The sequence below is a fragment of the Sinocyclocheilus rhinocerous genome, unplaced genomic scaffold (genome assembly GCF_001515625.1).
Source record: "Sinocyclocheilus rhinocerous isolate Xijiao unplaced genomic scaffold, SAMN03320098_v1.1 scaffold89, whole genome shotgun sequence".
NCBI lineage: Eukaryota > Metazoa > Chordata > Actinopteri > Cypriniformes > Cyprinidae > Sinocyclocheilus > Sinocyclocheilus rhinocerous.
Window position 1 is genome coordinate 466,490 of NW_015653489.1, and position 13,248 is coordinate 479,737.

General features: G+C 35.4%; 1 protein-coding gene across 1 annotated transcript in view; it reads right to left on the reverse strand.

Annotated features, from left to right (window-relative positions):
- Positions 1-9,934: 9,934 nt before the first annotated feature.
- The window catches only part of LOC107716366 (sodium bicarbonate transporter-like protein 11), a 31,375-nt gene continuing 28,061 nt past the window's right edge, over positions 9,935-13,248 (reverse strand). The window contains exons 16-17 of the mRNA XM_016522776.1: positions 10,600-10,809; positions 9,935-10,205 (exon numbers count right to left, since the gene is read on the reverse strand). Coding sequence (XP_016378262.1) covers positions 10,139-10,205; positions 10,600-10,809 — 277 coding nt within the window. The 3' untranslated portion in view covers positions 9,935-10,138. The remainder of the gene's footprint in view (positions 10,206-10,599; positions 10,810-13,248) is intronic.

Below are 13,248 nucleotides of genomic sequence, written 5' to 3' on the forward strand. Positions count from 1 at the left end.
AACCGCAGTAAACAAAGCAGCGCAGCACCTGACTTTGAAACTTGCAGCGCTCATACTTAATCAATGAAATAGCCTTTTGAAGTGTAAACTATATCTTATTATGCATGTAAATATATATTTACATGTAAATATACATTTACATGTATATTTAGATTTTTTCACTGGAGCACCACCTGAGTCTTCTTCTCCCATTGTTTCCTTTCCGCGGTACTATCTGCGCACATATTAATAGCATCACTGGGCTGTAGGTTGCCAAGTTGAGGGGACAAATAGGTTGAAATTGGTAATATTTAAACGGGATGGTAGCGGGATAGAATGGTAAAATAAGGGAGAATCCCGGGAAAAACGGGAGGGTTGACAGGTATGGTATAAAGCCGCTGTTCATATGTAGCGTCTGAAAACCGTGGAAAACGCCAGCCGCGCGCTTTCTCTTTCTTTCCTAATCGCTCGGAAGTGCCAAAAACTAGCGATTCCGCCATTTCGCGATTTGGCGCCTAACAAGAATGATGGAGTTACATAAACACTAGGCTTGCTGCAGTAGTCGATGTTACACTGTGTTGTGTTGATGTCATACACCGATTACATTACTTGTCCGCCGTGGCACCGCGCCCGCTGTCGTTTTTCATAGAAATAAAAATAATTTAGTTCAGTTGGTAAACGTATGCTACACTAAACTGAAAGAGTCTACTCTGCTGCACTTGCCAGGGTTGCCAGGCCTGCGGGACAAAACTAGCCCATGCCAATCATAAACAGCCCAAAGTAGCACAATGACCATATTTCAAATATTAAAAAAAGTAATTTCCATACGTAAAACACATATTTTACGTTCACTTTTATGCACACTGATCATAAACCGCTCAAAGGCTTCCTACCAGTGGCCCTCCTTCACAAAACTTAACATCTAGTGCAGTTTTATCATAGGTAGAATGCAAAATGTTTCAATACAAGCATTTCAGTCAAATGTAATTTATGCAACACTTCAAACTTTAACCCATGACAACAGTTTAACCCTTGTATTATGTTCGATTTCTGGGTACGATTTTGATGGAGCGGGTCAAACTGACCCGAATTGCAATCAATGCAATTCCCTAAATATCATATTATTAAAAACAAGAAGGAATCGGGTATGAACGGAACAATTTTAATATCAGTATTTGTCACACAGTACAAACAATTGATATAAAAAAGTATGCTTTTTAAAAGTGTGTTTAACCACTTTTTTCAACCCCTTAACTGTCACCGTCCCGCTGGCAGAAGTTTACTTCTATATTACTATATTCTATACTACTATATTACAGTTAAATCCTAATCTAATCATGACAAACTATATATCGTTTGCAAGCTTAAAACCTCAAAATTCATCCTTTGAAAACCATTTTGAAATTGGACATTACATTACCATGGAAATGGTACTTTAAAATATTTTTGCAGGTTCCTCCCCCTTAGTGGGGGGTGTCATTTTACAAAATGTATAACGGTGTTTTAGAATCAAAACTTTTTATAATCTTGACAAAATACATATCGTTGGAAAGGTCTGAGTCTCAAGATTCCATATTTGGTGGCTATGTGATTGAAGTAAATATTTGGTATTTTGTGATAGAAGTAATATTGAGAGAGAAATGTATACATTTGTGACAGAAAAATTGCATCAAATAAATTCAATGGAGTTTGAATGGCACCCGGTGGCTAGTTTTGGTATAACGCCTAAACAAAATTGCATAGGAACTTTGCAATAGGAAGGAATTTTTTATATCAACTTCAAATTTGGAACACAACTTGTTTAGACATGTTCATGGCCCTAAATGAGAAAAAGTTACAAAATTTCTGGAAGAAAAAGATAAGTTAAATATTATTTCATATACATTGAAAATAGAAATGATAGCTCACTTTTACCATCTGAGTCTGAGAAAGTCTTATTCAGTACTGACAATAATGAGGAAAAACAAGTTTTTTCCCTTTCCAGGGTAGTAAAACACCAACATATACCCAATAAATATATTTAATTTGGGTCTGTACAGTTGCCTTAAAACAAAAAAATGTGGGTTAAATTGACCTGCGAACATCAAAATCGCTAAAACTTTATGTACATTACTCATGCTGAAATTAAAGGTAAACAGTGGAGTGATTATTACATTTATTAAATTTACCAAAAATACTAATTTGCTATACGTCTACATTTGAAATAAGGAACTTGAGCATGCAAAGGATGCAACATGTGAACGTCCCCTAATGAAACACACTGCTCGTTGCGTGATTTTAAACTGGCGGAATACATTGAGAGGGGTAAAATACGTTTGCTGAAAAATATCTTATGAGAGTGTGGACTATTCAGATGACTCTTAAAAAAAAAAAAAATGAATGTGTACAACGTAGCACCAAACTACTGCATGCACCTAAAGGTGCCAAATTTATAAGATTATAATTTATAAGTTTTTCCATCCTCTTTTGAACATGTTAGCAAACTCTAATGTTCATTCTACATTTTTATTGTTTTAAGGTCATGACTTCCAACATTTATATATCGGTGTCTATTCAGTATTCATCAAGTTGCCCACACAGTCACTATAAAGCAATAAAGATGAAGTAGGACTTTGGCGGTGGAATGGGGTATGAGTGGTTATGAACGAATGAATGAAACGCATTTGTCCGTGTTTCACTCCGTCTCGAATCGCGCTCTCGGAAAACGCTTGAGAAACAGTGTCTATTCCGCGGTTCGGTACGCTACGTTTTCATTGTTTTTTTTAGTCTGGAGCAAGACTGTACGACATTCACATTACATGATTTTACTGATTTTTACATGGAAAGGGCGACAGCGCACCGCATTCAAAGAAATTATCATTCATGTTTTCATAACCGCTGGCCAAATTCAAAAACTAAACTAAAATTAAATAATCTTTGAGAGCAAGGGGGCCCCCTGGTGTTTCGGGGGCCCTACGCAGCTTGCGTATTTTGCGTATAGGGAGGATCGGCTCTGGTTTCTGACCCCCATATGTGGCAGATTTTTGTATTTTGACAAAAATGACTAAATTATACCCTGAAAATGTTACGGTGTATGAAGTATGGCGCAGCAACAAATATATTGCACGTGACAGCAATCTGACAACATGCAAGCCAGTAATAACTGAGCTCACATACATGTTAAAGTTTTAAAGGTACAATGGCAAAAACAGTGTTTAAAGATCACATGGTTGAAAATCAGTCATGTAAATGAACTGTTTTAGTGCAAGCAATCTTAACTAACAAGGGCCGTCTTGATAACATGGGTTTCTATTAAAGGGACTTCTTAATAACAAACTACTTTTATACAGAACTAATTTCCTGTGTGATTCATTGCTTAATCACACCCGACACAAAGTGTTTATGTTCCTTTCCTTTCCTGTTACTTGCTCAAGCTTAATATACCCACATTCTCTGTGAAATCTGTACAATGACTTTGAGGCAGCAGATGTTTCCATGAATTTTCATAGAATTAAAAAATTCAGGGAACAATCTATTGAGGCAAATTTCACACACTAGCACAGTTAACCAAACAACCACTATCTTAAAGGGATAGTTCACCCAAAAGACTGAAAATGGTAATTTATCTGTATGACTTTCATTCTTTAAATTTTTAATATTCTTTCATCATTTTGTCCAACCACTGAGAATTCAATGCAAACCAAAGTTTTCAAGCTTTAAAAAAAAAAAGCAATCAGTAATTAGTGGTTTAATCTAAATATATTACATTTGTTAACATGGATTACTTTTGCATTGTCTTTCTGAAATTTTTGATGTTTAAAAATGTTGGTTGCATGGACTTTCAATAGCCAGAAAAAAAACATGATGACAGAATATTAAAAAATGTATTCATTTTTGTTTCCGAGGATGAACGAAAGTCTTATGGAATGAGGTGAGGGTGAGTAAAGGATGACAGATTTTTAATTGTTTGGTGAACTATCTCTTTAAACAACCCCCACCCCCCATTATTCACACTCTAGTCACATTGTTTTTGCCATAAATCTTGATCATGCATACCATATCTGGACCATCAGCTGCTATGTGAAATTAAACAGCTAATGTCAAAGACTCTGCAGACTGGAGTTAATTTCTTCTACAGAACACAAAGATTAACCACTACATAGGAGAGAGATAATTAAAATCTGAACATGAGTCGAGTACGAGTGAAGGAAAGATCCAAATTTCCATATGTTCCAGCACTGTTGACCATATCAAATCATCTGGTGTAGACGGAGAACAGAGTATGTAAGATACTATTGCACACAATCTATATCTGGTATTCAGGTCAGGACTTAAAAGCAGCTTTATCAAATGACCTTTAACAATCACACCATTCATAATTAATTCTTACCTTTGTGTGAACTGACTCCAGTTGAAGCAGTAGCAAAAGTCAGGTTTATGAACATAACCATACATTTCCCCTGGCAACATTCACATTCTTAGCATGCAGACAACTAACAGATATATTGTGTAAATGGCTCTTACAGTCAGGTGGCATGAATGCATTTCAAGTACAGGTCAAGTGTAGATCTCACATGCTGAGAATGCTAAGACACAAGACCATTTCAAACAGGGATAATAATGTAGAATTGCTATACAAACCAGGTAAAATAATTTATAGTGACAAATCTAGTAGTCTAGTGCCAATGCTGGGTAGTAACTGATTACATGTGATCTGGATTATGTATTCAGATTCCAAAAATTAAGTACTCATAATTAGATTACATTTTAAAATGCTCAGATTACAGTTACTTTTATGGATTACATGATTACATATTATTCACACAGTGGCAACAAATTAGTCATAATTTATCAAGTTTCTGTAATTATTCTTTTTTCCCCCCCTCATTTAAAGTTTCATTTCTAAAAATACTGTCATATCAGTTAGCTATGAAAACTTTGGATGTGTAATATCATTGCTGTTTTTATGTTTATTATTTATATTTGTTCGTGTGCATGGATTCCTAAACGTTTTTTTTAGCCAAACTTCTTTGACTTAAAATATTTAGTTGAAATATCCCTAAGGAAGTTAATATTTCCAATAATTTTAACAAGACATTTGCATGTTCACAGTTTTCTGATGTTGGTTAATGTCCCATTGACATGCAGGTAAATGATTAAATGTTTCTATTTTTAGTGTTCAAGTGCTTTATTTAGTTTTTATTTTAAAATATATTTTTTTATTTTTCATTTTTATGACTGCATTAATTATTAGCTTTCTATCAACTCAATCAAACCCACTGCAGTTCTTACATTAGTCCCAGTTTGGGGAAACCCTGGAAAGTAATGTTAATGCTTATGTTATATCAATGTGGTACATTTAATGGAAAGTTTAAAGCAAATAAAAAAAGTAATTTTCAAAAGTAGTCAGAATAGATTACTCAAAATGTGTAACCTTGATTGTTACTAACTACAATTTTTGTCATGTAATCTGTAATCAGTAACAAACTACAATTTGTAAGTAATCTACCCAGTACTGTCTAGTACAACTACAGTCCTTTTGTGGAAGAAGACTGTTAGTTATGGAAATATTAATTGTCACTGATGAGATTTTCCATCTAATAATCTGACAAGCAAACTTAATTTGGTTTCTTCAATAAAAACAAGCAATTTGTTTGAACAGCACTGCTATGTAAAATATCACAATATAGCATTGACATCTAATTGAAATTCAAAAGAACCTTATCTGTTAAAGAGTATTTTGAAATGTTAAATCTTATATTTAAAAAAACAAAATTAGGCTGTCCAGTGATCTATTGTGTGTGGCAGCACTTTAAATTGAACAGAAATCACAAGACGAGTGAATTCATCAAGGACTCGGAGGCTTTTAGCACTTAGTGCACGCATACACACACCTTGCTCAAAGAGAAAACAGACATGCTTCATTGATTACCTTATCTGTTGAATGTCAAAGGGGAAGATTAAGGCATTCATTTCCATACAGAGATGAGAAGGTGAGAGGGGTGGTGGTGTGCTGCAAAGCAGTTATGTAAATGATCCCAATACAGCCACCGACGATGCACTGTGAGTAATCTTAAATCTGTATTACTTACGACACAAAACCCACAAAGAAAATGACCAAAAAAAGACTCCTCTCGAGCTTGTACTCTGCATTAAGCAGAATAAAAGGAGAATTTTTGAAGCACACGGCCTTGTTTAAAATCTAGGTCATGCTATTTTCTTTCTATTGTGTGCCACATCTCTTCATGATAAAGAGGCTGAAATCACTTCGCTGATCTTAATAGCAGCTGCACTCTGGAAATACGACGTTACAGTGCAATTTGCTACAATACATGAAGAATTCTCGCTGCCGCAGCCATTTATCATTTTAGACAAATAATGCGTGCTTACCATCAAAGAACGAGACCGATGTGTAGATTTCTGTGATTATTGATTGCCCCCAGGCAACTATGATGAAGACAATAAAACTGGCTGTTTCATGCTTTGTCGTTAATGTAAGGGGAATGAAGAAGAATTCGAGTCATTTGTTGCGCTCATTTAGCTCATGAGATTTTTAGGCCTAAAAATCAAATAAAAACCACTATCAATATCAGGACAGAGAAGAAATTAATGGAATGAAAATATGCAATAAATTAACAGCATATTAGGGGGCAATTAGGATGCGAAGAGGGATTTAAAAATCCATTCTTTCACAGCTTTCTCATAAAGGCTGTGCAAATGTGTTTTTTAGCTCTCTAGGGAGCACTGCACGTGTGGAAATATGAGATTTGAGAGTTACGGCTGAGGGCAAGATAAATAATGAATAACATCTTAAATTTCAGTCTGTGTTCAGTCACTCAAAGCTATTGTATGACTTGTGCACAAGCTGTTTTATGGTGGTGTTTTTGACTCGGTAAGGCTTTTAACACTTGAATTAGTTAACCCTGGGTCATTCTAAATGGAACCCTGGGTTATCTTGCTTCACAATCCACACTGCTCATAATTTCAACGGGGTTAACAATTAATTCTATTCATAAACTAACATTCCACACTGAACATTCATCCCGGGTTAACATTCTTATTTGCATATTTGACGTGTTTCACAGCTTTCTCATAAAGGCTGTGCAAATGTGTTTTTTAGCTCTCTAGGGAGCACTGCACGTGTGGAAATATGAGATTTGAGAGTTACGGCTGAGGGGAAGATAAATAATGAATAACATCTTAAATTTCAGTCTGTGTTCAGTCACTCAAAGCTATTGTATGGCTCGTGCACAAGCTGTTTTATGGTGGTGTTTTTGACTCGGTAAGGCTTTTAACACTTGAATTAGTTAACCCTGGGTCATTCTAAATGGAACCCTGGGTTATCTTGCTTCACAATCCACACTGCTCATAATTTCAACGGGGTTAACAATTAATTCTATTCATAAACTAACATTCCACACTGAACATTCATCCCGGGTTAACATTCTTATTTGCATATTTGACGTGTCAGTGTCATTGATTGGACGATGATTGGATGCAGCACAATCTGTTTACATAACAACTCTGTTTACAGAGCGCATTGCGCATTCTCAGACAATACAAATCTCAGACAGTAAACTAATGCCAACAGATTACAAACAAAATTATAAAACATGTTAACAATCTGCTAAACCATGCTAACATGTTAAAACCTGCTAGCAATATGTTAAATCATGCTAGCAACATGCTAATACATGTTAGCAATGTGTTAAATCATGCTAGCAACATGCTAAATCATTCTAAAAATGTGCTAAAACATGTTAACAATCTGCTAAACCATGCTAACATTTTTAAACATGCTAGCAATATGTTAAATCATGCTATCATGTTAAAACCTGCTAGCAATATGTTAAATCATGCTAGCAACATGCTAAATAATTCTAAAAATGTGATAAAACATGTTAACAATCTGCTAAACCATGCTAAAATTTTTAAACATGCTAGCAATATGTTAAATCATGCTATCATGTTAAAACATGCTAGCAATATGTTAAATCATGCTAGCAACATGCTAAGACATGTTAGTAATGTGTTAAATCATGCTAGCAACATGCTAAATAATTCTAAAAATGTGATAAAACATGTTAACAATCTGCTAAACCATGCTAAAATTTTTAAACATGCTAGCAATATGTTAAATCATGCTATCATGTTAAAACATGCTAGCAATATGTTAAATCATGCTAGCAACATGCTAAGACATGTTAGTAATGTGTTAAATCATGCTAGCAACATGCTAAATCATTCTAAAAATATGCTAAAACATGTTGACAACATTCTAGCAATTGCTAAATTATGCTAGCAACATACAAAAACACGTTAACATGCTAAATCAAGCTATCAGCATGCTAAAACGTGTTAGCAACATGCCAAATCACACTACCGATGTGCTAAAACATGTTAGCAACATATTTGCAATGTGCTAGAACTTGTTATTGGCTTTAAGTAAAATCTTCAGACTTTTCAAAGTTATTTCAAACTTTCAAACAAGGCTTTGTCAAGCCAACATCAAAGTTTGTTTACAAACTTTACTCATCTAGTTTGAAATATGTAATTCAAATGCCCAGAGGCCTTGCAAATACAGCTGCCGTGTGAACAGACAGACATTGACAGGTGAAACATACTTTACCCAGGGTTAAAAGTGGGGTTAGGCGCAATGTGAAAAGCCCTACTGTCTACTACTGTTATATGGGAATGAACAACTTTGACATTCTATTAAACACCTCCTCTTGCGAATGACATGAAGGTAAGTAAATGAAGACACATTTTTTGCCAATCTGCGAGAACAATATCATCAGTCCACCTGCTAGTTATTCATCTCTTGACTTCAAGACAAACCACATGGAAATTTCTTTAATCCTTTATTTAGTCAGGCTCACACAGGTGATTGCATCTCTGCAGCGCTGCTCGAGGCTTGTGTCTTAAGAGACCTGCCTTTGATTACATGTAAACAGCTCCTTGTCAGTCTGCAGTACACGAGCCCTCTTGACTCCTCTGAGCTCATGCTCACCACTGGTGGGCTTTTATTCACGTGTTGCTAGGATACACAACTTTCAGATGAATCACAATCATTGTGGGGCATGTGCCATTCTTAAAATCTGCTCTATAAATATTAAAACAATGGACACAAAATGGGAAATCTAGAAGTTTGGATGCACTTTTAATCTGCTATCAAACGTTGGGAGCTTTAATGTAAATCAATAGCAAAACTATTTGTATTCATTTTATATATAGTCATTGTGCTGCAACATAAAGTTGAACAGAACTCTTTGGTAACATTATAAATGTTTTTACTATCGGTTTTAATCTATTTAATACATCCTTGCTGAATAAAGGTAGTCATTTACCAAAAAAGACATAACAAAATCATTTGGTCTTAAAAAGTACGTCAGAATGATTATCCTTATTTCAGGAAATGTAACTCTCTGGTGCATGAAATATTTAATAAAATCTATTAAATAAATATATTCTTTATGTCAAAACAAGAACTTCTTCTCCACAATGATGCATTAATGTATTTTGAGAGTGGTGCACATTTCCCCAATGCAATAGAGAATAATGGTAAATGCAGAGGTTGCTGCATCACTATTTTCATCAGCCATTGTGAATTTATATTTTGTATAATGAACAGAAAAGCAAACACCTATAAAGAGAACAATCATATTGTATTGTGGGTAAGAGTCAAAGGTTGTGTTAGTGAGGATGTGATTTTAAAGATCAGTCTACAGTAGCGGATGCATAGAGTGCATCTGAGAGTTAAAAGTATAAAACCTGAACACAGTAGAGAAGAGTAAGCTCTGAATGAGATGTGTTGAGATTGTGTTTTGAAATGTGTTTGATCTGCTGTATTGTTTGATCAAATATTTCTGTGTGCAGTTTCAGATAGCGAAATAAAATAGTAATAATGTTCACCACATATCCCAGTGCCAGATACATGCTGTGACTGAACAAACAGACACTTGAGAATCATGGGAGGAAAAAATAAGAGTTTATGATTCCACTAAAAAAATACAAAATGTCAGGGACCGTTGTATAAAGAATGAATTCATAACACATAGAAGGCACATATCACAGCCAGCAAACCATGTTTTCTAATAAGAATACAAATAGGAAATGCACTTTCCCCCTGCATTTTAGAAGTGTTAATGTTTCTGAACAGTCCCTTTTTTTATTTGTACATCTACATGTGTTGAGAATCAATGATATCCAGGTACTTTGCTTCAATAATCTTCGGCAACAAGTAGTTCCTGCAAAGAAAATTTTATGTTATGGCATATATGTTAATTTGGCCCTTTTTCAGTGTTGAAATATATGAAAACTGCCTTATCCGTCAGGATACCAAATCTGCATTGTTTGACAGACGTTATGCACACAAATACAGTAAACAACAGACAAGCTGCTTTGTTATAATGATAAAGACATTGTAAATGTACACTCAGAAATAAGGTACAGTATCCTTTCAAAACGTACTAATGTGTACACTTTAGGTACTAAGTGCTTTTAAGGTACTAATATGCACCATTTAGGGGTAAAAAGATGTACCTTTTTGCTTGTATACCTTAGGATACCGCCTCAGTGACAGCATTGTACCTATTTTTCTATAATCGTAGTGACCGCTCTGATATAAAAACTATGGCGTACCTTATTGGAATGAGCATGATCATGAGTAAAGGGAAGATCATCTTCATATAGGGCAGAGGGTACATCCCAAACGCACACAGGATGATCAACTGAACAATCTGCAGGCCTGTGAAATAATGTACCTTCCTCTGCGGCACTCTGCGGATGTAGTGAGTGGGTGGATACGACGTCTTGGGAACACAGATTGAGATAAGAATGATCAGTGACAGATTTGTGTTAGTTCATATTAGTCAACATAGAAAGCTAACATAATCTTATTTACTTTCCTAATACACATTCCATGAAGGAACCAAGAAGAATTTCCAGCAAAAAGCTGATGGTCTGTTTATGCTGAACACAAAACCACTGCACAGTGCGACACAGAAGATACTTGATCTTAAAGGGGTCATATGACGTTGCTAAAAAAGAACATTATTTTGTGTATTTGGTGTAATGAAATGTGTTTATGCAGTTTAAGGTTCAGAAAACACATTATTTTCCACATACTGTACATTATTGTTTCTCCTCTATGCCCCGCCTTTCTGAAATGCGTTGATTTTTACAAAGCTCATCGGTCTGAAAAGCGAGGTGTGCTGTGATTGGCCAGCTATCCAGTGCGTTGTGATTGGCCGAATACCTCAAGTGTGTGACGGAAATGTTACGCCCCTACCATACTGTGATGCCCTGTTCGGCCGGAGCGACGAGACAAAAACATGAAAACCCATTATAAACAAGGCATTTGTTGCATCCAGTGGGGACATAATTATGGATTATAATGACTTATACTGTCTTTTTACGCGTTGGGTTGCAACGCGCCGCGTAAACATAAAATCGTGTCTGCATTTGTGATCGGAGAAACGACAAACAACAAGCGCTAATGAAACACAGCGTCTTCACAACATGGCGGCGGCGGCAACAATAAAGTTACGCCTTCTGTCTTTGCTTGAACATTTGGGCGGCGTTATGCAAATCTTCCCACATCGTGACGTAGACATGTGGGGGCGTGTTAGAACGAGGCGTTTTAGGAGGGCGTGGACGAGTCTTAACTTTTATAAAGAATATCTCTTTGGGTTTGAGACTTTAGTCTTTGCAACTTTAGGGATCTTATCTATTCACGAACAGCTTGTAACACTCCAAAGAGAAAGGAAAACTTGAAATCGCATCATATGACCCCTTTAAACATACAGTTATGAAGAGTTGAATTTTGGGCCAGTGAGATATGACTGTGACCGGTGTTTGACTCTTGATGTGTCTTGTCAGTACAAAATCTAAGATTTACCTAGTTTCCCTCAGAAATTTGTCACATTACTTTAAAATCTGTTGCTAATGCTTTCATGTTGACTTTAAACCTGTAAATATGCAGTGTTTTGGAATAGATTGGGATTCAAAAACAACCTAAGATTTATGACTCTTTACAACCACAGATAGTCCTTCACTCCACTGTATAGTGATATACAGGTGCATCTCAATAAATTAGAACAGTGTTTCCCAACCGGGGTGCCGTGTGTAAAAAATCCTTTTTTAATATTTTTAAATTGCTAAAATTTTCAAAAAAGCATCTATTATATAATATCCATTTCTGATGTCGCCAATAATTAGAGATGCACCGAAATTTCGGCTGCCGAAAATTAGTTCACCGCTCAGGTTTCACTTTCACGTGGTGTGACGCTCTGCGTATTATCCCGCTCTATGTGTGTGCGCTCCGCTTATTTAATACACGAGTTTCACAATTTGAGTTGAATTACTGAAATAAATGAACTTTTCCACGCCATTCTAATTTATTGAGATGCGCCTGTATATTGATTTTCCTTGGGGTTGTACAATCTGAAGTCAGCACTATTAAATTACACAATAAATGATGTATCATTGATAAATACTGAGTGATCTGGAGACTTGGATTAAGGTCAGAAAGCCTTGTGTTTGAAACCCAGAGGAACATGTACAGCTTTAAAATAAACTAAGTTACGGTGAATGTTTAACTGCTTGTATTAAGTGTCTTTATTGACTTTATTAACTTGAGCTGTAATGGATGGTGCTCTTAATATACAGTGACACTCATCGACTGTTTTTAACAGTTTATGGTTAATTTCAAAAGACATCAGTGAAGAAAGATGCATTTTTTCCCCACACAATGGTGTAGTACAAATTGGCCTAAGAACATTTTTTTATTTAAATGTATGTTTTTTTTTCATATTTAAATCAAAAATTGGTTTCAACCAGGAAAAGTCCCAGTGTTGTTCCCTATGTCCAGTTCATCCCCAAACATGGATTAATAATTAAGCTGCTAAAATGAATAGTTCTTCTCTACTCTTCAAAAGTTTTGGGGCTGCTAAGATTTTGTAATGTTTTTGAAAGAAGTCTCTTATGATCACCACAGATACATTTATTTGATCACAAGTACAGTAATATTGTGAAATACTATTACAATGTAAAATAGTTTTCTGTGTGAATCTATTGTAAAATCTAATTTATTCTTGTGATCAAAGCTGAATTTTCAGCATCATTACTCCAGTCTTCAGTGTCACATGATCTTCAGAAATCATTCTAATATGCTGATTTGCTGCTCAAGAAACAGTTCTGATTATTATCAGTGTTGGAAACAGTGGTGCTGCTTCATATTTTTGAGGAAACCGTGATACATTTTATTTTTCAGGATTCACAGATGAATAG